Genomic DNA, 27534 nt, shown 5'->3' with positions numbered 1-27534 from the left:
AGGGGAGAGGCAGATTCTCCCCACTCTGAGGCTTCCTTCTGTATAGAGGAAGACATGCATTAGGGATAGAAGAGTTTAAGATCTTTAGGACCAGCCCTGACTTCTATTCACTGTGCTTTCTGCCTAGAATGCCCTTGAAGCCCTAACCAATTAGCAAATTCTTACTCCTATTTCAAAACTCACCTCAGGTACCTCTTGGTAAAGCATTCTTTACAGAACCTCCCCGCCCTCCTGCCTGGCGAGTGGAGGGATGTCATTATTCCCTCCACTCTGGCACTTCTGTACCCACGTGCATTTGCTGCTGCACAGACCACCCTCATTTGCAACGATCTGCTTCCCTTAATAGACCTGAGTTCCTCAAGATCAGAAACATCATCTTACTGATCTTGGTGACTCCAAAATGCCTGGTACACAGTAGGTACTCAGTAAATGCTGAATAGGGGGATATCTTCATGAACATGTTACATCAGAACATACTGAACATAGTCAAGGGTCCAAAAGTCAAACACAGCAAGTGGCAGCAAAGAGAGGTAGTGAAGAGCTTAGGCTTTTGGAGTCCAACAGACTTGGGCTTGACCCCAGGCCCTGACACTTTCTAACTGTGGCCCTGGATAAGGCACTTCACTCTCTGGAGCTCTGCCTCTATAATGCGCCAGTAACAGTCAAGGCCTCCTCACTGGGCTGTTCCAGGGATTCGATGTGATAAAGCATAGAAAGAGCCAAGCACGGCATCTGGCACACAGTAAGCACTCAATAGATGCAAGGTTAGTGCTACTACTATTATTATGTTGTGGTCATTACGATGGGGGCCATAATTAACATTATTATTAAATTATGCATGGAATATTTCAGAACTTAGAAAGGAGAGCTCAGGCTGGATCCAAACAGTCATGAAAAGAGGACTTCATGGGAGGAGTTATGGAACTGTCCAGAGAAACCAGAGCAGAAAGTGGAAAGTCTGGCCTTAGCTGGGTAATCTAGAGCAAGTTAGTTAATCTCTGTGCACCTCAGTTCTATCAACTGTAAAATGGAAGCAGCAATTGTACCTTAATGCTTTAATACTTACCTATTATGGTGTTCTTAGGAGGTATAAACAAGTAAAAAGACAGCTATCTAAACTGGCAGTTACTATGCATGATACTATTATCATTACCCTCATTGCCTTCATTAAATAATCTCTGAAAAAAATTCTAGTAACTTCCAGGAGTCCCTTACAGACAAACCCAGGGGAAAGAGCCGGGCAGTAAGTCCTGAAAAGAAGATGCTAGTGGTGCATGGCCTACAATCCTGGTTCTACGTGAAGGGCTTCATGTGACCCTCATACTTGGAGTAACTTGGGGACGTGCAAATTGTGACCACCACTGCACAGGCCAGGACAGCACTGAGGGACACTTAGGAGCTCACCCTCAGCCAAACAGCCAGGAGGCACAGTCTGAGAGTTCCAGCTGTTCCATGGCCCCTTCAACACCTGCTGTTCTTTGCCTTTTTCAGTAGAGCCATTCTGCTGGGTATATAGTGGTGATGTACTGGGGTTTTACTGTATAATAATGGAAGTTAAATGCTTTTTCACATATTCATGGCTATATGAAGATCTTTTGCAAGGTGCCTGTGCAAGTCTTTTGCCCAGTTTTATTTATTTTTTTATTAGAGTACCTTCTTCTTATTTATTTGATGGAGTTCTTTATATTCTGAGCATTGGATATACATGTGACAAATATTTTCTCTGAATGTAGCTTGCCTTTTCATTCCCTTTATAGTTGTCTTTTGATGGGCAAAGGTTCTTAATTTTAATGTATCAGTCTTTCACGTGGATAGTGTTTTTTTGTATCAAGCTTAAGAAATCCTTACCTACCCAAAGGTCATGAAGAAATGCAGTTTTCTTCTTAAAAAAAGTGACTGTTTTACCTTTCACATTTTGACTTACAGTACATATGAAACTTATTTTTGTGTATGGCACAAGGTATTGGCCAAAATTCATTATCCATTTGGATATCTAGGTGACTCATCATCATTTACTGAAAAGGTCCTCATTTCTCCAATGCACTGCAATGTTACCTTTGTAATTAATCATGTGACTACACATGTGGGACTCTTTCTGGATGTTCTAGTTCCACTGATCTATTTGTTTACTTTTGTGCCAATACCATGCTGTCCAACTACTGCTGGTTTATAACAAATTGCTATGTGATAACAAAAGCCCTCCAAACTTCTTTCCTTCTGTTTTTTCATTATGGTATTGGCTATTCTCGGCCCTTTGCATTTCCATGTAAATTTTAAAATCCACCTTCTCAATTTCCACAAAAACACCTAAGATTTCCTTTAAGACTGACCCAAATCTATAAATATAGAGCGAACTGATATCTTTACAACAGTGTAACATTATGACATTTACATTTCTTTCAGTGTTTGCTGAATAAGGGTCTTGCACATCTTTTGTTAAATTTATTCCTAGGTAGTTGATGTTTTTTGATGCTATTGTAAACAGCAGTTTGCAACATTCATTTTCTAAATGTCTGATGTTGGTAAATAGAAATACCCACTAGATTTCAAGCTCTCAAGCTCTATGAGGATTATGCCTACACCTTGCTCATCTTGCCCCACCACAGTGCCCTAGCACACACTGTTTTAGATACGATACTGTTTTAGAAGAGACCCTCAATACATGTTTGCTTAAATGTACTGGGAAAGAAAAGAAAGCTGAATGGGTTAAGATTTAATATTTTCATGCTGCATCTAATCCCAGAGCTTTGGAAGATCAACTAATTCAACCACCTCAAAGATATTAACAGTTTAATAACTTTCTGATTAGAAATGTAACACTCATTTAAGAAAGGTTAGAAACTTCAACAACAACAAAAGAGAAATGGCAATTGTCAAGCAAGCCGCTGCCCAGAGATGACCACTGCTGGAGCAGTAATGTATTTCCTTGGGTCTTTTCCTTTACCCTGGGTATTTATATAGTTCAGTTCATGGTGTATATCCATTTCTATGCCCATCTTTTTCCCCACTTCTGGCTAAAATAAAAGCACTTTTGCTATTGACAAGTGTTGCAAATATCCATAATAGCTACATAGTAAACCACTGAAAGGACAAGCACAGCATTTATTCTTCTGTTAGGCACTAGGATGGCCATCTTTGTGTGCAAAGCTGTGTCCCTATCTCAGATAAGTTTCTGAGGACAGAATGATTCCCTTGGACATTTAACTATAGCAAACTAAGACTGTTCTCTTACAATGATAACAACTGTTACAATAACATTTTCTCTCAAATTTTGTATGTGAATATTTTTATCATTATAATAAAAACTGTTGCAGCCTCCTATTGCCAGGCCCTGTTCTGAGTGCCTCAGATACATTCACTCCTTAAACCCTCAGAACAACCCTGTGGGTTGATGCTCTGGAGAGCTGAGGCTCTGGGAGGCTAGAGTCCCCACAGAGAACCCAGGCAAGTCTGACTCCAGACCCCATGCTTATAACCATTATAGTATAGAAAATACAAACAATGAAGTAAACAACACTTTTATTAGCCAAGTATTTACATGAAGTTATGAATGCCTAGCAGACAAGAAAATCAAATAGATAAACAAACAAAAAAGCAAGAAAATATGTATTAGATCTTAATGGAAGTCCTTAAAATTGACCTTACTCCATTTCTTTGGAAAAGAGCCAATATTACCATATCTCCAACAGAAGATCTGCAGAATGTAGAATTCCAATATCAGACCTTTGCACATTAACAAACTCTATGTTGCAAGACGAGCTTAAGAGTCTGAAATGCCTGGAGACCAGAAAACTGCAGCCTATTGCCAACGTGCAACCAACACACTAAAGGCTCATCACTGAGGACCATAGGCTGCAAACAAATCCCACTTCCACAGCCCTCCTTTCTAAAGCGAGTCACAAGTTAAACCATTACAGTTAACAACAATTATGTCCACTTCAGAGACCGACATACTAAGTTCAAGTTTCATACAAGTTTTACGATGTGTATCATAATATGCCTCTTAGGATGCTCCTATTGGAAGTCCCTGAAACTTATCTGCAAGCTAAAGTGTGAGAAAGGGTAAGTGGAGTGACAGAAGCCTAAGGGGACTAGAAACCCACCCCCAAAGCACTCCCCAAATCTCTCCCCAAAGCACCCCCAAAAAAACAATGTTTGGAGGGGGGGAAAGGGGGTACACAGAGCCTGTGTCTGTCTGGCCTGCTCAGCCCCAAGGCAGAGACTCCCCAGACATTCTCCACAGCGTCCCATTCTGTGCTTTGAAAACTTCCATTTGGACAGCATCCAGCCTTCTGGCTGGCAGGACAAGGAGAAGCTCCACACAGTGTGAATCAGGCTAGAGGATTAGAGAAAGGTTATTACAGGCAATGCTTCTCCTGATGAGTTGCCCTGAAAGATGTCAAACTGGGCCAGCCAGTGAGACCGTGTCTGAGATGCTCCAGCACAGATGCTGTGACCAAAGTGGCAAGAGCAAGCCATTGTTAAGAAAAACCTGGCCAGAACTTGCCTCTTTTGTTCATACTGTGACAAATACTTGTTGATCACTTACTCTGCGCCAGGCCCATCCCAGCATCTGACAATTCCCAGGTGAACAAGCCACACAGGTCCCAGTCCTCATGAAACTTATGTACCAGTTGCCCAGGATTTTCCCAGTGTTAGCACTGAAAGTCCCATGTCCTGGGAAACCTCTCAGTCCCAAGCACACTGGGATGGTTGGTCACCCTATGTCAGATGAAGCCCAGGCCTCATTCTATCTCCTGTCTTGTTTCCCACAACTACCAGCCCCATGTTGATACTCCACAAATCCCAGGGTCCCCCTCCTACATTCTGATGCCCCACACGGTGATTCCTGCTTGTCCCGGAAGACTTCACTCTGGTGTCGCCTCCTCCAGAAAGCTTCCAAGAAGGTTCCCACAGAACCCTGGGCCTACGGTGATCCTAGTGCTTGTCACGCTGTACAGTCACTGGCTCTATGGTGGTTTCTCCCATCAGCCTGTGAACTCCCTCAGGGAATGAGCTGTTCTGTATCCCAAACCCAAGGTGTTTACTATCAGCCAAATGAAGATCATCACCAGCACTAGGATGGGTATTAGCTGTCTGTGGCACTCTTTTCCAAGTCACTTTAGGATCTTGTAAGCCCCACACTAGCAAGCAAATCACCAGGTTATTCAGGCAGGCTGTAACATGGATTAAGCTGATCTGCCTGATCCAGGGCAGGCAGCTCAGGTTTCCAAAAAGCATCTAATGGCCATGCAACCTAAACAATGTACCTGGCAGTTCCCAGGATACTTCAAAGGAACCTGAGAACCTTTACCATTCCCTGGCTGGTAGGAGGGTGAAGATGCCCTACTAGCAGTGAGACTCAACCAAGCTGAAAGACTTCCCAAACTGACTTATTAGGAAGTTTTATTCAAAAAGACAATGTAATGAGTATAAGCACCAAAGTCAAACCCTGGCTTTGACACTTTTCAGCTGTCATCATCTTGGGGCAAGTGACTTAACCTCTTTGAACCTTAGTTTCCACTTTTATAAAATGGAAACAATAATAGTTGCTTTAACTCATAGACTAGTGAGGACAAAAGGAAATAACACACAGGAAATCCTTAGCAAATACCAGGCACAGAAAATGCATTTAATAAATATTAAAGCAATTTAAAAGGCGTAGAGCCAAGCAGTTAGGTGACAGCCTGCAGGTAACTGGGTGCTGGCAGGAAGCCCAACCATCCTCCCCTTCTCAGCCATATCCACCCACTCTCTACATTCCTGAAATCCTTAAGCCTCTCCCTTTCTCTTTCAGCTGCCCTCCCATTTAAGATTCCTGCTTCCGTACATACCCCATTTCTTGTCCTGGGCCTCTCTCCTCCCCATGTCTTCTCTCACCACCACCCCTAAAACCATTCCTCACCACATAATGAGCCTTCCTGCCCCTCTACTCTCTGAGACTCACAGTTACTTAATGTACGCTCCATGCTAGAAGGGACACAGCTGAGAATCACGGCACCCCTATCCCTGGGCCAAATGAGAAGCCCCCATCTAATCCCCTTCCCATCAATCCTTTCCATGGGCCCAACTTCCATCTCCCCTCCCCCTTCCATTCTTCTTCCTTCCCATCAGTGATCTTGGGAGGTTCCTCTGTAAGCCAGTCTATTTCTTACCACCAAAGGTTTGCCTACTCCCCCAGCCAACTCCCTCCCCCCATTGTATTTTCCTCCCTTAAGTTATTTCCTCCTCAAAGGTCTCTATTTTCCATCATCACCACCCACCCTCCCCCCAACAAAAAATCCTAGCCTCTGTCTGGATGCTCTGCACCAATCCCCAGTTCATTCTTTTTTCTTTCTCTTTTTTCTTCATTCGTTAAGAATTCATTGAGCTCCTACTGTGTGCCAGGCACAGCACTAGGTTCTGGGATACAATTGTGAGCAAAACAGCAGTCTCTGTCCTCCTGAAAGTGCCAGTGTAGTAGCAGACAGAAAAGTAGTGAAAACAAACAGGATAACTGCAACTGGTGGAGATGCATTGAATGATATCAAGAGAAAGATGGACAGGAGTCAGGGTGGGGGAAGCACTTGAGGCAGGGTGGTCTGGGAAGGCCTGGCCTGGCTAATAAGCACAGCTACCACTGCTGGCTACCTACTGTGTAACAGACACTGGATCGGTCTCTTTCCATGCATGACATTACTAAATCCTTGCACAATGTTCACAACACCCATTTGCAGATGGGGAACCAGAGGCTCAAAGAGGTGAAGTAATTTGTCTAAGGTCACACTGCCATGAAGTGGTGAAATCAGGATCTGAAGGCGGGTCTGACTGCTGCACTCCTGCTTCCCAGAACCCCCTTTGCAACCTGTCCTCCCCTAGAGCTCTACTTCTGACAGTCCCTCTTTAGACTCCCCCTAGAAAATAGTTTGCTTTTAATTACTGCCCTAGATTGAGCACCTGTATGTGCTTCTAGCTTTATGTCTCTTACCCAACCCTCGAGACAATCTTGGGAAGCAGGTGCTGTCACAAAACCCGTTTTACAACTGAGGAAACTAAGGCCTGCCTCCACACACTTAGATTCGAACCCAGATCTGTTCGACTCCGGGATCCAGACCTCTGACCTCCGTCCAGCCTAAGAAGTACCACCCCGGGAAGCTAGGTGCGCACGACCTGCTCCGGCGAGAACAAAGTCCGTGTCCGTAAGCTGAAATCTCGTCCCCTTACTTTACAGAGGGGCATACTGAGGTTCCGAGAAGCTGAGCGACTTGCCCAAGGTCACACAGCGAGGAGAGACTGGGTCAGGGTTCGAACCCAGGAGCCCTGATTCCAGAGCCCTCGCTCTTAACCCCCATATAGCCTTTCCCGAGCGCCTCTCTCCACCCTCCACCTCAGCTCTCACGCCTCCCAGCGACCCCGGCCCAGGGCTAGGCGCCCCCATCCGTTTCCAGCCCCGAGGCCTCCCACCTCCGCCCCCAACACACTCACTTGAGGTGGTCCAAGGAGTGGATGTTGCGGGAAGACTTGCCATGGCCCCCGCCCACCCAGCTACGCGAGCGGCCAAACATGTCGGCGGCTCTGGCCCGTCGCTCGCCTCACGGCCTCATGCCCCAGCGGCCCAACGGCTGGAAGCCCGCGGCACCAGCACAAACCACGGAGGTGGTGAAGAGACCGCCAACCACCTTCCTCCCCTGCCCACAGCCCCGCACTGACATTCAGCCGGAACCGGCCGTTCGACCGTCGCGCTTTACGGCCGCCGCCACGAGGAACGCTGGGAAATGCAGTTCGCCCGCGAGGCCCCAACAGCATCACGCAACCGCGGGCCTGCGGCCTTGGAGCAGAGGCTGAGCCGGGGGAGGAGAGTGCGCAGTACCGCCCCCGTGGGCGGGAAGGGGAACCCTGTGCGCAGACCCTCAGAAGGAAGTAGGGTGAATAAAAGAGCAATATTAACAATTATTAGCTTTATGGTAAGAATAAGAGTAGATATTGCATAGTGTATACCATGTATCTAAGAGCTTACATATAGTTATCTAATTCTAACAATCCGATGAGGTGTGTTCTATAATTATTCCCATTTACCGTCAAGGGAATCGAATCACAGAGGAGTAGACTTGCCCAAAGTCATGCAGCTAGTAAGTGACAGAACTAGGGTTCCAACCGAGGCACCCTTATTTTTATCCCCCAATAAACTAAATTGCATCAAATCGGTAATGGCCTTGGTTGCCCTCACAGCCTTTTCCTTTTTCTAATTCAATTAATATGTAGAAAGACCTTCAAGCAACAATGTACCAAAACTGAACGTCCTGTACTTTCAAGACGATTTCTCTGGTCTTCACCCAAAATCCATGCCATTTCCAAAACTACCATATCAAAAAAAATGTGGAAACACTCAACTTCCTATATGAGCCAAGAAGATGTCTCTAAATTTATCTTCTGGATAAGAAGTGAGAAGCTCCGTGGAGGTAAAATGACCCTCTTCACCGTTCATTCATTTATTTCTATGCCTCATACTTATCTGAGGCCCACTGCATACAAACTACTGAGCCCAGGACAGAATTGGGCCAGGGATCAATGTTCTCCCCAATGCCTAGGACAAGCCTTGGTGCTAATAGGTGTTCAACAAGTATTGACAGAGTGAACGAATAAATGAAGGTTTGTTTCACCTTCTGTCGTTGGAGAAAGGAAGACAAGTGAAGGTTAATGGTTTGCTATGTAACTCAGGTAAAGGGGCAAGAAACTGTCATGCAGGAAAAAGGGCAGGTTCTCTCCTCCAGACACAGGGAGGCCAATCAGCTTCGAGGGTCCCTCTATTTCACTGGGCCTTGGTTTCCTCATCCATAAAAAAGTGTAACTCACTACACTGCCCTGTCTGGCTCCACTTAAGCAACCCATGTAAAGCACCCAGCTAAGTGTGGCCTGAGATTTAAAAGTTTATGGAACTGCTTTGGAAGGCCCTGTGGGCAAGATCAGTCTCCTGGAAGGATGCACAAGGTTTCCCCATTTGAAGGAGAATCACTTTTCTGTGTACTTCTTTGGTTGAATGTTTAACCATGTGCATTATTATTGTTTTTATACATGGCTTACAACGTACAAAGAAACAAGAAGCAACCCTACTGATTAAAGGTCCCACCTGCTTGGGAATCTCTTTACTGGGGTGTCCCTGAACCCTATGATGCAGAACCCTTCCCTATAGGCAGACCTTCCTACTGCCAGAATTTGGAAACGAAGAGGGCACTGGTTCATCATCCCCACCATGAAAAACTGGCACTTTGGGAAAGTTCAAAATTTTCACTATTAGAGTCCACCACCCCTTTCCTTCCCCTCTCCTCCCCCACCCTCATTTTCATCTGGTAAACTGAGTCCCCAAAAGGCATGGCACCATATTCAAGTCCAGCAGGGTGCAGAGAGAGCTCGCAGTTTTTTTCAGCTTTTGTCCCCTTAAAATAATCTAGGTTAGAATTGTGTTGGGTTTTTTTCCACTCCCTCTACTCCAAGGGGGATTCTCAGAGCGAATTGGATTTGAGATCAGGGCGGAGTCCAGAACCTGGAAAGTAACTCTGAGGCCGGCGCCCGCGGAGACTGAACTAAGAAACACCCGCCCCCAGACGGCTCGGGCCAATGAACGCGGGCGTTGAGCGGGCCAATACGCGTGGACGGGGGGCTGTCGGCCAATGAGCGCGAGGTCGCTCTGGAGGCGGGGCTCGGAACGCGCCTCGCTGGGCGACGCGGTTGCTGCAGCCATGGGCTCGGAGCCTGCGGGGGCGCAAATGGGGCTGGAGGAACTGCCCGGCCGACCTGGGGAGGCTGCCTCCCGCACCGGCCCTAGACTCTGAGCCGCGGTGGGGTCCCCGCCGGCGCTGCGAGGGCCCGTGATTGCGAACGGGGCGCATCGGAGGAGCCGGACAGCCGTCGGGCACTTCCGGGGGGCCCGTCTGGCCGCCGCGCTGATCGAGAGGACTGTGGGCACATCTAGGGGTATACGGGGACCCCGCCAGGCACGTTTCGGGGGCCGGGGCGCGTCCGCAGGGGCCCACCGCACATCCCCGGGGGTCACCGCCGGGCCCCGGCGCCTCCTTGGTCCGGCCCCGGCGCGTCCCTGGATGGCTGAGCGGTCCCCTCGCCGGCCTCCCGGGCGCCACAGCGGCTGAGCTCGCCGGGGTCTCCGGGCCGCTGCCTCCCTCGCCGCCCCCTGCATGCCCAGCGCCCGGGTCGCGGCCCACCTGGACGTGCTGGGCCCCCTGACCCCCTACGTGCCACCGCCGCTGTTGCCCTCTATGTTCTACGTGGGCCTGTTTTTCGTCAATGTGCTGATCCTATACTACGCCTTCCTCATGGAGTACATCGTCCTCAACGTGGGCCTCGTCTTCCTGCCCGAGGACATGGACCAGGCGCTCGTGGACCTCGGCGTGCTTTCCGACCCCGGCCTGGGCCTCTACGATGCCGACTCGGAGCTCGACGTCTTCGATGGTTACTTGGAGTAGGCCTCGCTGCCCCCGAACCCCTCCACGACCTGCAGCCTTCCACCCGGACCAGCCTCCCGGATCATGCCGCCGCTGCTGGCTGAGGACGCCGTTTGGCCAGGGATGGGACCTCCAGAACGAGGCCCTCTCCGGCCCCCGAAGCCTGTAAGTGCCCTCCCTCTGCGGGACGAGGGCGGGTTGGGGCCCTGGTGATGAAGAGGGAGGCATCCCCAAGCCGGACACACACCCCTCCCCCAGGCTCCTGATTCATTCCTCCATTCACCTCCTCCAGGTCTATTTGGATGTCAGGAATGTTTGGACTCCTCTTAGGCCCTTCCTTGGAGTTGGAAAGCTTCCCCTAAGGAAGGTGACAGCTGTTGAAGAGGGGAAGGGAGGCAGGGCCTAAGTAGTGTTTGGGTTAGCCATGCTACCAACTGCCACAGCTTGTGGAAAAAAACCTTTGCACCCAAATCCATTTGAAGCAGAGCTGTCAGCTCCTCCCCCTGTCCTCAGCCTGGCTTGATGATGACCTTGGTTTTGGGGGGATTCTCACTAGTCCCGGAAGGATAAAGACTTGTAGTGTCACAAAAGGTAGGAAGCCGGTCACCGGTCACCTTTGTCCTGTGGCCTCTTGGGGACTGAGAGCAAGGGCTCCTGGCTGGGGCTGTAAGAGGAGAAACCTCCTTCAGCAAAGAACCCTGTACTTCCTTTGGCCTTGGGTTTGCTGCTGTTTTGGAGTCAGGTTTCAGGGTGCCCCAGCTCAGCAATTCTGCAGCTCCAATCTGCAGGGGCTGCCAGTTTCACAGGCTGCCTTCATAGAGCAGGCAAGCAAGAGGGTTGGTGCTGGAGCTGGCTTTGCCCGCAGTGTTTGCAAGGCCTCAAGGGGCTCTTGGGCCAGCAGGAGAAGCTACAGGATCTTTGCACTGAGATGTTAAAGTCCTGCCTCTGGGCTGCAACCAGGTAGCTGTGTCCAGCCCCACAGGTGTCTTGGTGGGAGAGAAATGAAAATCCAGAAAGGAGAAATACTTGGCCAGAGTAACACATCAAGGAAGAGAGGCAAATAAGTAAAGAAAAGAAAACAAACAAAACAAAAGAAGAAAAAAAAAGGAAGAGAGGCAGCTGGACTAGATGGGAGAGAGACCGGCAGACTGTTGGGTCTGGTGAGGGTTCACGGGACATGCAGGAACTCCTTTGCTGGAGCCCCTCAGCTGGCCAGTGCTGGAGTGTCACTAGGCACAGGGTCTGAGGGGCAATAGAAGGGGAATACTGAGACTTTGGGCAAGGGCTTCTTTTGGAAAACAGACACTAATGCCACTCATCCCAAGCAGGCTGAATAAACACCTCTCCTCTGTTGCCTTTCTAAGCCAAGATGACTGTAGTCAGGGGGTGATTCAGAGTGAGGCCTGACCGACTGCCAGTAGTGCTGGGGGCCAGGGGCTCCCCTGAAGGGTTAACAGTGACATTTCTTTGAAGAAAGCTTCATTTGAGCTACTCTGTATAATTACCCAGTCTGCCTGCCTTTCATCCATCCATGCATCCATTCATTGGTTCTTTTATTGAACAAATGTTTACTGAGTATCTACTGCCTGGCCGGTGAACACTGTGAACAAGACAGACTTAGCCCTGACCCTCCCGGCACTTAGTGAGAAAGATAAGCAGGTTTCCAAGCAAGATAATCAGATTTTTTTCAGAGGTATGAAGGCAGGTAAGGACATGGCTGTCCCTGTTGTGTTTACTGCTGTTTCCTCAGCACTTAGAATAGCACCTAGTATCTAGTAGGTGCTCAATAAATGTCTATTGATTTAAGTGACACAGAAGAATAGAGATGGGCTGCTTCAGATAGGGGGGTCAGAGAAGGCCTTCTAAGGAGATGATACATTTGAGCTGAGCCCTAAATTGATAGAGGGACCCAGACATGAAGACCTGGGGAAGAGCCATCCAGGCAGAGGAAACTGCTAGTGCCAAGGTCGTCACGTGAGAGAGAGTTGGTTCTTCCAACAACTGAAAGGAGGCTGTTGTGGCTGGAGAGCAGCCCCAGGAGAAGTCAGTGGGGTGGACAGGGGCCAGACTGTGTGGGACCTGGAGGCCACAGCCATGAGCAGTGGGAAGCCATCAGCAGGTTTTACTTGGGCAAGGGATGACACAATTCTACTTCACATTTTGCTCAGATGGCTTTGGTGGTTGTGGGCAGAATGGGCTACAGGAGCAAGTGCAGAAACAGGGTAGCCAGTTAGGAGCTGTTTTGTTGCTTGGGCCAGAGGTGACCAAGGCTTGGATGAGGCTGGGTTAATAAAGATGGAGAAACACGAGCAGACCAAGGACACCTTTTGAAGGTAGAACTATGGAATCCATTCAAAACCTGCACTGAGTATTGGTCATCTACTGTGCCTGGTTCCGGGCCCTTTTTGTATTCACTCATTCAGTCATTCAGCAAATGTTAGCCCTTCCTACACTTCTGCCAGGCCCCGTGCTAGGCTCCCGGGGTCCCAAGGTGAATCCCTGCCTCCCAGCCAAGCGCTTGACTTTCAGACAGTGTAACGTGGTGAAGAATGTCTTATTTGATCTCTACCACATGACCGGAAACACTTCCCCTTCCAAATGAAAACATTGGCATACTCTGAACCAAAAACTGAAGCCTAAGTGCTTTGACATACTTTGCAACAAACGCTGTTTGGGCAGACACAGGAAATGTGTCTAAGATACACCCTTGTGAAGCTTTGAAAGCGACAGAACTGGACCCTGGGAAGTAGGGAGGCCTGGGGCTGTGGGAAATACTTGTGCCTGGAGAAATGGTGGAAGTCACGCACAGCATTCCTTCTTCCCCACTCCCAGATCCAAACCAAGGTAGTCTTGGCCCCAAGGACTGGGGAAGCCCAGACTTGGTTGGTTGGGTGAGGGGTGGCTAGAAGCAGGAAAGGCCTTTGGGAAAGATTAACGATGATCTGACTGCACCTCATCTCCAGGACCCTTTCCATAATCAGAAGAATACCAGTGGTCAAATCTTGCTCTTTCTCGCTCATTCTCACATGGACACAGTTTCATGAAACACTGACTACAGGTGAGGGGCATGTCAGGCAGTTGGGGACAAGGGTGGATCTGAAGATGAAAAGATTCACTCACTTTTGCTCCCTCTTTCTCTTTGTTCTCTTATGTGTGTACCCACATAATCCAGGTCCTCAAACATTTGTTGAGAACTATTAAGAGGCAGTGTTAGGGTCAAGCGCCCCAGATTAAGATGCCCTGGGTTCAAATCCCAACCCTAACTATGACCTCGGCATGCTACGTACCTCCGTGTGTCAGATTCCTCTTCTATAAAGCAGAGATCATGAAAATACCTCCTTGTGAGGATTAAATGAGATATATGTAAAGCTCTTAGACCTTCCTGTATTTAGTGAGTGATATGTTAAAATTAACCACTATTATCATTAACAGATATAATGGAAAGTGTGTACACTCAGGCTCTTATGAATGTATATACCTGCACATATACCCATTGATAATTTATATCCCATGATGAGCAAAAGAGGACTGGCTGGCTGAGTGATGGGTAGGTCCAGGTCTAGACTACAAGGACAGACTTCTCACTCTGCCTTCTAGCCCTGGGACCCTCAGGAGATCTTGCCCATTGTGCTGTGGCCTCAGAAGGCCACCAGCTCTGTGGTTTTCCTAAAATGTTAATCATTGCCTAGGAGCAGGGGGAGTGGGGAGTCAGGAGCTCTCTCCTTCCCAGGAGAAAGGGCCACTGCAGCTGGCCTGGGAGTGAGGCGAGTCCTTGCGTCCTAGTAGTTCTGAAGTGGAGGCAGCTCAGCTGGATTGGTTTGTCCTGGTTGCTGATGAAAGCAGATGGTGCTGCCAGCCCTCTCTTGGCATAGAGGAAGGGCTGTGGGAGAGGAGCCTCACTGCACTGGGAACGGAGAGACTGGAGAATGCAGTTGCCAGAGTCAGCAATGGCCTGGTAGAGCTCAGATTTAGAGCTAAAGGTACCAGACACAGTGGTCAACTTATTACAGGGTTTCCTAGGCTTCAGTGTCCTGCCTGGATGCTGCAGCTACTCCTTCCTGATCTACCTGCCCTGCTCCTTTGTGCCAATCTGTGGGTTGTGCCATTAGCAGAACACACAGGAAGCTGGCATGTCACTGCTTTTCTGAGAAACCCAAACCTTTTTGGGATCATAGGCACAACAGATTCAGGTCCTGGGAGATCCCCCAAGTAACTGGTGGAGTTCCAGGCAAAGGTCTGATCTGATGGGGAAACCAGGTAGAAAGTAATGACTGTCATCCAGGCAAGAGACAGGTGATGATGACGAGGGGAGGCACATGTACCTCTAGGCCTGATGACTCTCCAGCTCTGTCCTGACATGAGGCTTACCTGAAGGACGCTGTCCACAGGGTGCATTGGTTTTGGCTGCCCCTTTAAACAGGAGAAAAGCCCAGTGTCTGTCTCAAGACAGCTGAGATGCCAGAGGTCCCACTTTGAGTTATGCAAATAAGGTTTTGTCCAAGGCACACCTTCGCAGGCCTTGTGTCTGCTCTGTTGAACTGAGAAACTAAGGACTCCTCAACTTAACCATTCGTATTCCTGGTTAATCTGCTGACTTTCCCCCTGGGACTTCTGGAAGCTTAGTTTGCTTTGGAAAACCAAGATCACAATAAAAGGGACAGGCATCATTATCCTCCATCTCACAAATAAAGAAACTGAGGCCCAGAAAGGTGGAATAGGGGTCAGGGGAACAAAGCTGAGTAAGAGCTGTGCCTCCCCACCCAGTGCTGGGGGGTATGGGTTGCGGGGGGCCTCCAAGGAGGGGCTCTGACCCTTGTCCTTTGAATACTACTCCCTGCCCTGCCAGGCCTGCCTCATGCACTCATTCCTTCTTTCTGAGTTTTTCTTTTAAGTAAAACTTTTAATTTATTTTTTTTTATTTATTATTATTATTATTATTTTAAATATCTTTATTGATTTCAGGGAGAGGAAGAGAGAGAGTTGAAACATCAGTGATGAGAGAGTTGTCACTGATCGGCTGCCTCCTGCACGCCCCTGACTGGGAATCGAGCCTGCAACCCAGGCATGTGCTCTGACCAGGAATCAAACAGATCTCCTGGATCCTAGGTTGATGCTCAACCGCTGAGCCACGCCCAGCTGGGTAGTAAAACTATTTTTAAATTTACAATTAGATAAAAGTCATAAGAAGAATACAAAGAATTCCCATATACCCTCCACCCAAATTCACTAATTGTACCGATTAACATTTTGCCACATTTGTTCATGTGTGCAACATGTGCACACTCTATATAATATGTATACAGTACATGCATATGTGTATAATTATTTTTCTAAACCATTTGAAAACAGACTTTAGACATTATATTTCTTTACTCCTAAATATTTCAGTATGAATTTCCTTAGAACAAGGACATTTACCTATAGAGCCACAATACAATTGTCAAATCAGCAAATTTAACATTGATACAATCCTAGGACCAATCTAATTTATGCCTTTATTCAGATCTCATCAGTTGTCCCAATAGTGTCCTTTCACACTAAAAAGTGGGGGGAGAGTTGAGGTCCAGGACCCAACCCAGCTCACCCCTTTGTATAAAGGTCTCTTGTGCTTTCTTCAATCTGGGACAGCTCCTTGGTCCATCAGTCTTTCATGACATTGACATCTGTTAAGACTACAAGTCTGGTATTTTGTAAAATGTCTCAGTTTGGGTTTGTCTGATGCTTACTCTTGAAATTAGATGTAGATGATGCATTTTTGGCAGGAACATCACAGAGAAGTGAGTGCTTGTTTTTCTGAGTGCATCATATCAAGACATGTGACACCTGTCTGCCCCATTGCTGGTGATGTTAATTTCGATGACTTGGTTAAGGTGGTGTCTGCCAGTTCTTTCCACTGTGAAGTTACTGTTTCTCCCTTTATAATTTATAGTTTGAGATTAAGTCTACTAGTTTTAGTGTTTCATTTAAAATATATATTTTTATGTGAATTTTTTAAAAATAATGTTTATGTCACTGAAAAAAGAAAACCAGTATCACTTGGCATGGATAAAAACAGGAAGTGCCAAAGTCATTAACTTCTAGCCAAATACAAGCTAGCTAAAGGTACAGAGACTCTGGCCTGCTCTTTGTTTAAAAGGCAGATTAGCAACTATCAGGTGTTAAAGATATTTCAGCTCCAGAGTGGAACTTTCTCCTCGAAGCGATCAAGGATTGACTGAGAACCAAAACGAGTCACTTGCTAACTTCGTGTGACTCGGTGTTATTTAAGGCCCCCCTCCATGTACCTCCTAAAATTGTGGCTTAGAGGCTTTGCAGTCAGATTTGGGTTTTAATCCCAGCTCCACTAGCACCTTGGACAAGTGACTTCACCTCCTGGGACCTCAGTTTCCTTCTGTGAACTGGGATGACAGCATCTGCTGCAAGGCTTGTGCACAGTAGCTGAGATGGTGAAGGGAGGATGCATAGTTGGTTCTTAATAAGTGGTGCTGTCGGTGTTGATGGCATGGCACACCCAGCGGGGGCTTGGTCCAGGAAGCCTTCCTCTTTTTTTGGCTCCCTTGACTTGGGCGCCAGTTACCAAGGAGGGTGTGTCTGTGCAGGCAACCTTTGAAGCAGCCCAAGGCCAGTGATAATTGGTGCCCTCAGCCCTCCTCCCTTGCCCCAGTCCTGGGGGTGGCTGGGAGCTGGTTCCAGTTTGGTACCTCTGGGAGGGATAGGCTCCATTCCTGGGATTCCTTCCTGGCAGGGGACTTGGCAGTGAGTTGGTTAAAAACAACCGCCTCTCACACATCCCGTAGCTTCCCCTGAGCATCACCCCGTGAAGCAGGCAGGGCAGGGCTTATTATGCAAGGAAGGACACTGAGGCTTGGCAAGGTTCAGTGACTCACCCCAGATGCCCAGCTACCAGGTTGCTGAGGTGGGCCTCCCAGCCACACTTCCAGTGCTTCCCCAGTGAGGTCACCTGTCAGGCATCCCGGGAGGCAGCAAGTACACTGAGGCAGAGTGCCATCCGCCTCTCTTTTGACGAGAAACCAGGCCCAGGGTTGCCTTTGTAGGCCAGGGGTATCTGGTTAGAATTCAGTTTCATTTCCATCATGTTTGTTTTTAGCATCACCTTATGTGTAGGAGAAATGATACCATTTTTTATTCAAGATAAAGATACCATTATCTTATGATAATGGCATAAAGGTTCCTTTTAAAATTTTGGAGTTAAAAAAAAAAATAGGTGTATTGATTGAAGATCCTAAGGAAAGAGCAGTCCAGGTGGTTCTTTGGTGTGGCGGGGCTCATGAAGGTGTTGGGCAGATGCTGCCCTAAGAAGGCCTCAAGGAATCTTGGACACCAACCGAATGGAAACACATTCTGGACAAAGAATCTTCACAAACCCCATGGCTGATGAGCGTCAATAGCTGGCATGAACCAGAATCCATATTTGAGAAGCTGGTCCTTGTTTCTCCAGAACACTGGCTTCCATCAGAGACTCGACCCAGACAGACGGGCAGCTTCTCCTTTCCGGTCCCCCTCTGGCCGTGCTCGTCAACTAGACCAGGCAGGGGCCCTCCGGCTGCACAGCCCGTCCCAGAGACACTGGGCAAATTAGACCTAGGTGACATCTGTGGTGACATCACCACTTTGATTGGTTGGTTGGTACGTGAACAAAGGAACGAGTAATGGGTTTCCAGCAGGCAAGGTCTTTGGGGGAGGAAAAGGGCTGCTCTTTTCAGGAGGCCCCCAGCGTGAGGAGGCCCCCTGCCTGGTGTGTTTTCTAGCCCGGAACAGGTGGGGACAAGGAGGAGAGGAGCCAGCGTGTACCCCTGCCTCCTGTGCTGGGTATGGCAGGCATTCCGCCCACGTGATTTCACTAACCCTCACCATAAACAGCCCAGTGAAGTAGGCATTGATGTCTTCCTTTCAGGTGAGGAAACAGCCCAGAGAGATTAGGTGACTTGCCTGAGGTCACATAGCTAAGAAGGGGCAGAGCCGGAGTTACCCCAGACTGGCCAATTCCAGACCTTTCCCAGGCTCCCCCAGAGAAGTAGGACAGTGGGAAGGCTGAACTACAAAAAGAGAATCCCGTCTCTGCATGTCCAGAGCATCACCCCACCAGCACCCTTAGGATACCTGGGCCAGCCCTGGTCCATGTGTCTCGGTTGGGCCGCGTCCTGCTGTGCACCAAGAGGTTGCTGGTTCAATTCCACACATGTTTCCCCCCCCCCCCCAGGTCAGGACACATCCCGGGTTTCAGGCTCCATCCCCGGTAGGGGGCATGCAGGAAGCAGCCGATCAATGTTCCATTCTCAATCAATGTTTCTCTTCTCCCGCTCTCTCTAAAAATTAATAAACTATTCTTTAAAAAATAAAAAGATACATGGGCCATTTTCTCACTTAAGCCCAATCTTCTGCAGAAGTATCAAGCTGGGATATTGCTGATTAAAATGGATTAAGTGCCCAATTGTCATTCTAATGACAAAGGAGTCAGCCACTCCCTCCCTCTAGTCCAGCTTGGAGGAGTTGCCTGGAATGAGGTTACAGTTTCAGAAAGACAGAAAAACAACCAATGGCTAATGAATCGACTCACATTCTAATGACGTTAGCCACTGCCTGGGATTCTCTAAGCTGCAGCCCCAGGATGCTTTTCAGCTAGGGCTTTTGATACCTTATAGGAAAGAGATGGACCAAAGAAAGATGCTGAGAGGAATTAAGACTTTGGGGTCAGACCATGGAGGTTTAAATCCTGGCTCTGCTGTGTGGCCTTGCACAATTTACTTAACCTCTCTGAGCCCCCTCTGAAATTCAAGAATGATGGTCCTTAGCCCCATCCCTAGGGTCGTTTTGAGGAATAAATGAGTTAAAGCAGATAGTACAAGGTGAGCATAAAGCACTTAATCAAGGTCAGCTGTTGTTATTCTGGGGTCTGCTATGAGACCAGACTTGCAAGTCAGAGGAATAGGGGATTGGTCTTTAATAGTCACAGTGGGTGGCCTAAATAAGAGGTCCCAGGACATCCTCCAGCCATGGGTTCAGAGACCTGGGACCATGTCTCTGTGTTCAGCTTGCTGTGTGACTTAGGGCAGGTCACCACCCTCTCTGGGCCCCTTCATTCTCTGTGGAGTGAATGGGACCAACTTCGATCAAGATCTCCCAAACCTCACATGACGTCAACAATTTTTGTCCTATTTATGTAGTTGTTTTCTTTAAACTGGCTTCCTAAATTTTTAAAGTGAAATTAATGTTCTGGGAAAAGGGGAACTTTATATTACTATCAGAAATGGGAATTAGCATCACTTGCCATAAAAAGAAGATGCCCCTATAAATAAACACCATGAAAACAGAAGGGCTAGTGAATTCCTGCTGGAGCCAGCACCTGTGTACCCTGAGCCCGTTCAGCCAGAGACTAGCACATAAGAGGCGCTCCAGCCAGCCTGACACACTCTGGGACTTAATGCTGTTTGTTGTCACAAGGTTGGGAAAGGAATGAGGCTCTGTTCCATGGGGTGGTTCTGTGTTCTCTAACAACCTGTCCCCAAAAGTCGGAAATGAGCTCAAGCATGATCCCCTGCCTTGGAGGTGGCTTCAGCGAGCCCAGTAAATGTGAATCTGAAGAAAGAATCCTCCAGGTTCATGGACACCAGGGTTCTCAGGAGCACCCCATGGACCCCCACAGGAACCCCAGAGGTTACTTGAAGGAGGAAGGTCAGCAGAAGGTGGACTTCTGGCAGGCTGGGGAGGGGGGACCTGTGAGCACCTCTCTACAGGGTCGAGCTCTCCGATGCTCTGGCTGTGGCCCCGGTTCCCCCTTCCACCTGCCAGGTCTAGTGGGGCGGTGGGCTGGGGCCTGAGGACTTACCGGTGTTGTGGAAGCCTGGGAAGGTCTCTGAGCAGTGGAAGGATGTGTTCCCAGCGGGCCTCTAGCAGGTGAATTTGGCAGAGGACACAAAAAACTTGAATGATTTGGCTCCTGCCTTGTCTCCCCACTGGCCTGCCAGGAGGTCCCAGGACCTGCTGTGCCCTGGTCACCTGCCCTCTACCTGGTATCCTTTTGTGCACAGCCTTTCCCAGACTCAGCTCCACTCATCCCTTGCGCATCCTCCTGTTGTCGGGCTTATTACCTTGGGCTGAAATTGCTCACTGTATTATATGTCAAAGGCATGGGTCCCCAGCACCCAGCTCAGGACCTGGCACACAGGTGGTACAAGGTTTTGTAGTCTTTTAGATCTCCAGTGGGACAAAGTCCTGGAGAGGTGGGCATCCTTAGACTCTCTCTTAGTAAAATGGAATCATAATAGTGTGTAACTCCTGGGGTTGTTAGGAGGGTGGAATGAAATCACCTGTGTAAGGCCCTATTTCAGGTGTGCTCTCCTGGGAGCAGATCCTCAGGTGAAGATTCAAGTGCAAATCGTTTATTTGGGAGGTAATCCTGGAAATTGCTGGCAGCTTCCACCTGTAGGAGATGCATGTTCTCAGTGGAAGTAGTTCTGCCCCCTTAGGTGGTCATTGGAAATGGCGTGAGGGGGCATTTTTAGTTGTCACCGTACATGGGAATGCTGCTGGCAGTTAGTGGTCAGTGGCCAGGGATGCTGCTAACATCCTGAAATGCTCAGAACAGCCCTCCAACACTGGAGAATCATTTGCCCCAAATGTCATTAGGGCCCTGATGAACAAGACACGTTGGGTGTTTAACAGAAGTTTTATGTGATGCAGAAGGAATCATCTGAGCTGGCAAAGATGATACTCAAAACTGGGGTACGGGGTGGGCATAGGAGTATGAGACGCTGCAGGCACACTGGCACCAACTGGACAAAGAGAGAAGGGCATGGGGAGTGGGGACCTTTGAAGGGCCTGGCAGTGGGGTTGATGCCATGAACTGGGAGAAAGAGCTAAGTAGGGCTGCTAAGTACCTTAGCTGTGGCCGCAGCCTTCCTGCAGGTTGCGAAGCATTTTCTGGGCAAGGTGTGGGAGGTGTTGCCAAGCCCTGCCCACTACCCAGAGCTTGCTCAGCTGCCCTGAAGCTCAAGTCAGCTGGCAGAGCCTTGAGTGACCCCTGCATGTGCTGCCCTTCTCCCTCAGGTACCAGGATCCCCCTTTCCTCCTCTCCAATAATGGACAGTCTTCCTCTCCCACATAAAATTGCACTGGTTCTTCAGCCCAGGGACCTGAGGAATCAGGCAAATTTATTAAAGGGAGTTTTAAATAAAAGTTATCAGAAAACACTCCTAGCCTGAGTCTGGGGCTTCTGGTGGTTCTTTGAATGCGAGAGATAGAAGGAAGACTTCTTTGCTCCGCCACAAGCTGCCTGAGGCCTGGTGGGTGGGTCCAGACCCCCACTGAAAGGGTGGCAGTCGGTGCTTCTGTGTTGGTAATGCCCCCTTTTCTCTCTTGTTAGGCCTGCTCCCTTCCAAAGTTCTGTGCCAACGGAGAGGTTCCCGTCCAGACCCAGGACGGCGGGATGGAGTGGTTGAGACTGAGTGCCGAGGTCGGAAAGGCCTCTCCCCCCCCTTCCCAGAAGAAGGCAGGCATGTCCAAAGGCCTCGCCCGCCTGCAGCATTGCACAGATGGCCTTGCCTTGGCTTCTCACCTTCCGCACCTGCGATGGATGTTTACAGGAACCCAGCCAGAGTATGCCTCCCTGCTCTGTATCCCCGACTGCACCTGCTCCCCCAACTTAACTTTCAGGACACTTCAAACCGTGGACACACGAAAGTGACAGGCAACTCCGGCTGATGCCTGTGGAGCCCTGAGCCCGACCGGGTTTGATGCAGGCTGATCTTAGGGACGGCGACTATTGCAGGGAGTAACTCTGGAAGAGCAGAGGCCGGGAGTGTGTCCAGAGCAGAGGGCAGGGTTTCACTTACTCATTTTAAGTCGCTTGTTCATCAAGTTGCCCAAAGTGACCCATCATGCCCAGGGAGAACCATGTTGCTCCTCTGGCCTGAAATATTTTTAGAAAATGTGAGTCGTACGAATACTGGACTTTGATAAACCTGTGAAAGCAATAATTAGGAGGCTGACTTCCTTCAATTAAAAAAATGTATGCAACTTCAACCCCTGGGGACCTGCTTTTTTTTTCTCTTTGAGATTTGGGAAAGGAATTCATAAGCAGAAAACCTCATGTTTGACAAAGGGCAAAAGAGTCAGGGCCTCCCAAGTTGGAGATCCAGCCAGGTTTGGAGTCTGCCCAAATTAGACTGGTGTGGGAGGCCTGGACCAGTTCCCTGCCTGCTTCCACAAGCCTGACATACCAGGGCCAGCCTTTGGGGCGTGGTGGCACAGGCCTGGTGGCCAAGCTGGAAGCTGGGCTCAAATCGCAGAGAATCAGAGGTGTGGTACCCTCCCCACCCTCCCTTCTGAGCTGGCGCACAGTAGATGCCAGTAAAGATAAGGGAGGGGGAGTCAAACAAATGAGTGAAATTGGATCCACTTGCAGTTTCATGAAAAAAATAGCATCATTAGCAGATACTCTAATTTGCAGAGTATCTGCTGCTTTTCAAAGCACCTCATGCACCCCATGTTAAACGAGGTACAGGTGATTATTTCCACCCTACAGGTGAGCAGACTGAGGTGTGGGGGACTCAAGAGAAAGGACAGTTGCAGCACTGCATGTCTTCCTGTGATTCTAAGAACAGGGATGCACAGAAGACATTTGAGAGGCCCAAGGTGAGCATGAGAAGGGAGACATAGGAAGAGGCCTGAGGGGGAAATGAGGGTTTAAAAGATGTATGCACTTGAAATCCACTCAATATGAAATCATGCCATCAACATAAAGCATGACTCCAGACATCATGTTCCTGGACTCCTGTGACATCACTGCTCCAGCCGGCAGGTGGGGCTCAGGGAGCAACTCCAGCACCCTGTGCCTGTGCCCATGCCCACAGAGAGACCCTCCAAAGAAATCAGAAGGCAAGTTTGCATCTTGACTGCCTCCTATATAGGGGTTTGACCTTAGGCAAGTACTTCTTCTATGAAATGGGGACAGTAATTGCCCACTTCATAAGACAACTTTGTGTTAATAACAAAGGTGCACCTCTGGGCTAAACTGGCTCCACACCATGACTCACAGCTTGGCAAGCAGAGCCCAGACTGGGTTACAACCTCCAGTCATCCCCTTGTCCAGTGCCTTTGTGTAGTGCACAGACTGCCCAACCATACTTGGCAGCCCTGCCCAGAGATTTCTTAAATTTTACTAAAGTGCAAGACCTACCAGAGCCTCTTATTCACCACTGTGTGCTCAGTACATATTTGTGCAATGAACAAAGCAAAGTTGTGGTGAGACTTATTTGTTCATTCCACAAATGTTTATTGAGCACTTACTATGTGCTGGCACCTTACTGGGAGCACAGGGCACAGCAATGAACAAAGCAGACAAGTTACCTGCCCCCCCCCCCCCCACGAGCTCACATCCTAGGATAAGAGCAGACAGTACAACAAATGAGTGTCAAAAAGGTACACTATTGATGAGGTTGGAGGAGGGGGGGTGTGTTTAATGGAGTGATCTGGTATACCTTCGTAAGGGGCTGTCTATTAAACCTAGTTTTGAAGGATGAAAAGAAACTGACCATGGGAAGAACATTCCAGGCAAAGGCTAGAGTGAAACACATATTCACATGTAATAAGGATAACTAACAGGGCTTGAGCTGTATGCCAGGCTCTTGTTCTCAGTGTGCTAGCTCACTGCCTCTCCTATAACCCCATAATGAAGACGGTACTGTGAGTGTGCCCATTTTACATACGGGGAGACTGAGGCACAGAAGTAATTTGCACAGGTGGTGAGCTGGGCATTGAATCCAAGTGATCTACTGCTAGAGTCTGCTGCTCACCCTAGGCTATGGTTCCCCCTGAGTAGGAAGGGCTTAGCACGGTGCCAGACACAAAGTCATAATCATTGCTAATACTTATTGAGCATTTATTATGTCCCTCGTACTGTGGTAAGTGCTCTACATGTATCAACTCATTTAATAAATGGTAGCTGTTATTTAAAATCATTACTGTGAATAATTATAGCCTCTGACCACATTTTGTCATCTCTGAACAGACCAAAAGCAGTGGGTACAGCAGTGCCCTCCCTATCTGGCCAAGGGTGCAGTAGATGCCTCAGACGGGAGGATATTGACTTGGTGCCCACCCCTGTGTCTGTACAAATGGGAGTCTTGTGGACTCTACAAAGTCCATAAATGCAGGGAAACCCTGAGAGGTAGTACCTGAACTATTTAAAGCCCAGTCCTGGGTCACAACACCTGATGCCCTTGGCAGTCACTCCAAGGCAGAAGGCACCTGTCTCTGCAAGGATTGCCAACCAGGCAGCTGGGTCTTAACCCCTTGGACCATCCCCCCCAACCTCTGACTCCCACTTGCTGCGAAGAGGAGATGAGTTTGGGCCTGGGCATCAGGGCTGGTCCAATAGAGCTGATGCACTTGGCTTTGGCAGCTCCCACTGCTGCCAAAGCCAAGTCATCCCAAATCAGGGCTTCTGACCAAGCAGGCCATGCCCCAGTGAAAAACAACAATGGTCAAACTGGCAGCTCTCTGGGTAGCAAGCAAATCTGCCAAGTCCCTCCCAGGCTTGCCTTGGCCGAGGCAGAATCCCAGCTGGGCTAGGAATGGATCCCAGGACACAGGGGGGTCAGAGGCAGAGGAAAGCACGCTTTTCTGCAAGGCTCATGGTGCTTTGACCACGCTGCTCCCGATAATTTCCCACTGAATCTTAGAACGCCATAAAGAAAATCCTTTCTGAAAAGACAGGACTTGGGCCAAGGTGGACTCTGCTGTGTGTGTGTGTGTGTGTGTGTGTGTGTGTGTAATATGACAAAAGTAATGCTGTGTGACTTCTGAAGCTGGGTTATAAAAAGGATACAACTTCTCTCTGTTCTCTCTCCCTCTCTCCCCCCACCCTCTTCTTTTTTGGGTGCCCACCCTACAGCCCAGCCACCATGCTATGAGGAAGCCCAAACTAGCCCGCATGGAGAGGTTCCCCGCTGACAGTTCCTTAGAGGAACCAAGGTCCCCAGCCACCAGCCAGCATTGAGTGAACAAGCCTTCAGATGAGCCCAGCCGACACTGAGGGACAGAGATGAGCCCTGCCCAAAAGGCAGGCGTGTGAGCAAAATAAAGGCGTGTGTGGTTTTAAGCCACTACATTTAGGGTGGTTTATGATGCATTAGATCACCAGATTGGTGGGCTTCCCAACATGGTAACCATGCTATAAACTCAAACAGTAGATCTGCCTGTGGGATTGAATGAGTTATTTACAATGTAGTGAAGAGACAGAGGAAATGAAGGCAAAAAGGCAGATGTGACTCCCGTCCGTCCCCTGCCCTCCTCCATTAGTGTACTGTCGGTTGTTTTTCAGCTAAGGTCCAGTGTGTCTGGCCAGGCTGGCTCTGGCCTCAGCAAAGAAGTTTAGTGAAAACAGTGAGTCCCATAGATAGAAGCAGCTGCCTCAGAGTCCCAGCCTGTCGTGGTTCAGGAATCAGCGGGTCAGGTTGCTGTCTGGTATCCTCATAGGGTCAAGTGTGCCCTGTTAGGACGGCAGCTTGGAGAAGTGCTTTCTCCCCGGGTTGGAGGGGGCTTGGGAAGCAGAGATGTGGCTGCCGCAGTTCCTCACTCTGGCCTGGCCACGACTTCTGGAGTGTCCTGTAGAAAATCTGCCAGGGCTCCTGAGTGGACCCCGGCTGCCACCAGGTGCCCACCTGTCTGCCAGGGCTGCAGTGGCTGAGCAGGGCTGGTATCAGCCTGGGTCCTGATGGAGCCTGGAGCCAGGCCTGAGTCTGTTCACATAGCAGGCTGTGGGTCCTTTCCGTAGCCGGCAGGGCTGGGAGCCAGGACACTGAGGCTCATATGATATGGCCTGAGAAGAGCTGTGCCCACAGATAACCAGTTCAAGGTCCAGCGAGGTCAGTGTCCTCAGAGTGGGTGCTGTGGGAGGTCCAGAGAAAGGGGTAGGTCAGGAAGCTTTAGGAGGGGGTTGCTGGACACATGGAGAGAGTGTTGTCGAGAGTGGGGATAGAAGGGATGGTGGGAATGGAGGGTAAGACAGAGGGTTTGGGGGGGACCTCACGGAGGAGCAAGGAGGTGGGAGGACAGTCACCTGCACAGTAGGAGATAGGAAATTCACAGAGCAAGTTCCTATCAGGACAATCCGAGACATTGGCAGCCAACAGGCTGAAACAGCAGCATGTGTGGTTTGGAAGTCCCTGAAGGAACGTCTTCCCAATGCTAAGGGATGTGGGATGTGAATGGCCCACCCACCCTGCCCTTGCCATGGTCTCTAAGCCTGACCACAGGGAGAGTCCTCAGGGCCCAAGCCATAGAGCCTTTAGGACACCTCCACTGAGCCCAGTGCAAAGACAAGGAGGCCCCAGATGGTGCATAGTTCAGGGGTGGTCACCCAGACCCCACCTGCTGCCCTGCCACTTTTTATGGATTCCACCTTCCCAGGATGCTGACCCCAGGGGCCCTTGTGGTTCTCCTCTCCCAAGCCCACACCAGTTACCTTGCCCCAGGCACAGCTGGGGTCATCTCAGGCTGACCCGGGAGTCCAGCTGCTGCAGGTGTTCCTGGACACCAAAAGGGATGGTGGGTGTCCACATCCTGTGATGGGGGCATGGGACGCAAAGGCCAGGTTAGAGGAGCGAGTGTGACCTAGAGCCCCCAACACAAGCTGCCCCCCAAATCTCTCCTCCCACTCAGCCTGGGACCTTGGGGACTTCCCAACTGGCAGGACCAGACCAGTGTGAGGCATGGGACAGCAGAGGCCTTGGGACCCTAAGACCCCTTTCTTTAGACCTGGTTCTGCTGCTGACTTGCTGTATAGCTCAAAAACATTGGTGAAACTCTCTGAGCCTTATTCTCATCTGTAAAATGGGGCTATAAGATCCACCCTATTCCTCTTAGAAAATATGAGTATTATTATGTAAATGAAAGTCCTTTGAAAGTTTATAAAGTACCAATATTGGACACTAGACATCATGGTGATGTAATATTAAGTCTGAGCCATATGAAGTTGCCAATTTTATAGGTCAAAATGGTTTATATAAGCAATTTCATATTGTTCAGCCCAACATATTGAGCATTTTCATGTACCAGACACTGTTCGAATTGCTTT

The 27534-nt window shown here is 49.1% G+C and overlaps 3 protein-coding genes across 11 annotated transcripts in view; 1 reads left to right on the top strand and 2 right to left on the bottom strand.

The window, feature by feature from the left end:
• Positions 1 to 7697, bottom strand: part of CLEC16A (C-type lectin domain containing 16A) — a 199126-nt gene extending 191429 nt beyond the window's left edge. For 3 of the 8 annotated variants that reach the window (XM_081131422.1, XM_081131423.1, XM_081131425.1), the window contains exon 1: positions 7465 to 7686. In XM_081131422.1, coding sequence (XP_080987548.1) covers positions 7465 to 7544 — 80 coding nt within the window. In that variant the 5' untranslated portion in view covers positions 7545 to 7686. Of the gene's footprint in view, positions 1 to 7464 lie in introns of all 8 variants that reach the window. The other 5 variants (XM_081131420.1, XM_081131424.1, XM_081131421.1 and 2 more) reach the window with 4 other exon arrangements.
• Positions 7698 to 9672: 1975 nt separating this feature from the next.
• Positions 9673 to 22478, top strand: DEXI (Dexi homolog). The gene is made up of 2 exons (XM_081133831.1): positions 9673 to 10601; positions 21820 to 22478. The coding sequence occupies exon 1, from the start codon at positions 10170 to 10172 to the stop codon at positions 10455 to 10457; it is 288 nt and encodes a 95-aa protein (XP_080989957.1). The 5' UTR covers positions 9673 to 10169; the 3' UTR covers positions 10458 to 10601; positions 21820 to 22478.
• A 3069-nt stretch (positions 22479 to 25547) lies between these two features.
• CIITA (class II major histocompatibility complex transactivator) overlaps positions 25548 to 27534 on the bottom strand; it is a gene marked incomplete at its 5' end in the record, with an annotated part of 38042 nt that continues 36055 nt past the window's right edge. For both annotated transcript variants that reach the window (XM_081133829.1, XM_081133830.1), the window contains 2 exons: positions 25548 to 26345; positions 26923 to 27020. In XM_081133829.1, the coding sequence (XP_080989955.1) occupies positions 26945 to 27020 (76 nt within the window). In that variant the 3' untranslated portion in view covers positions 25548 to 26345; positions 26923 to 26944. The remainder of the gene's footprint in view (positions 26346 to 26922; positions 27021 to 27534) is intronic.

This window comes from Miniopterus schreibersii (genome assembly GCF_964146895.1).
Source record: "Miniopterus schreibersii genome assembly, chromosome: 3".
In the NCBI taxonomy this organism is placed as follows: Eukaryota; Metazoa; Chordata; class Mammalia; order Chiroptera; family Miniopteridae; genus Miniopterus; species Miniopterus schreibersii.
This window is presented reverse-complemented; position numbering and strand designations above follow the sequence as displayed.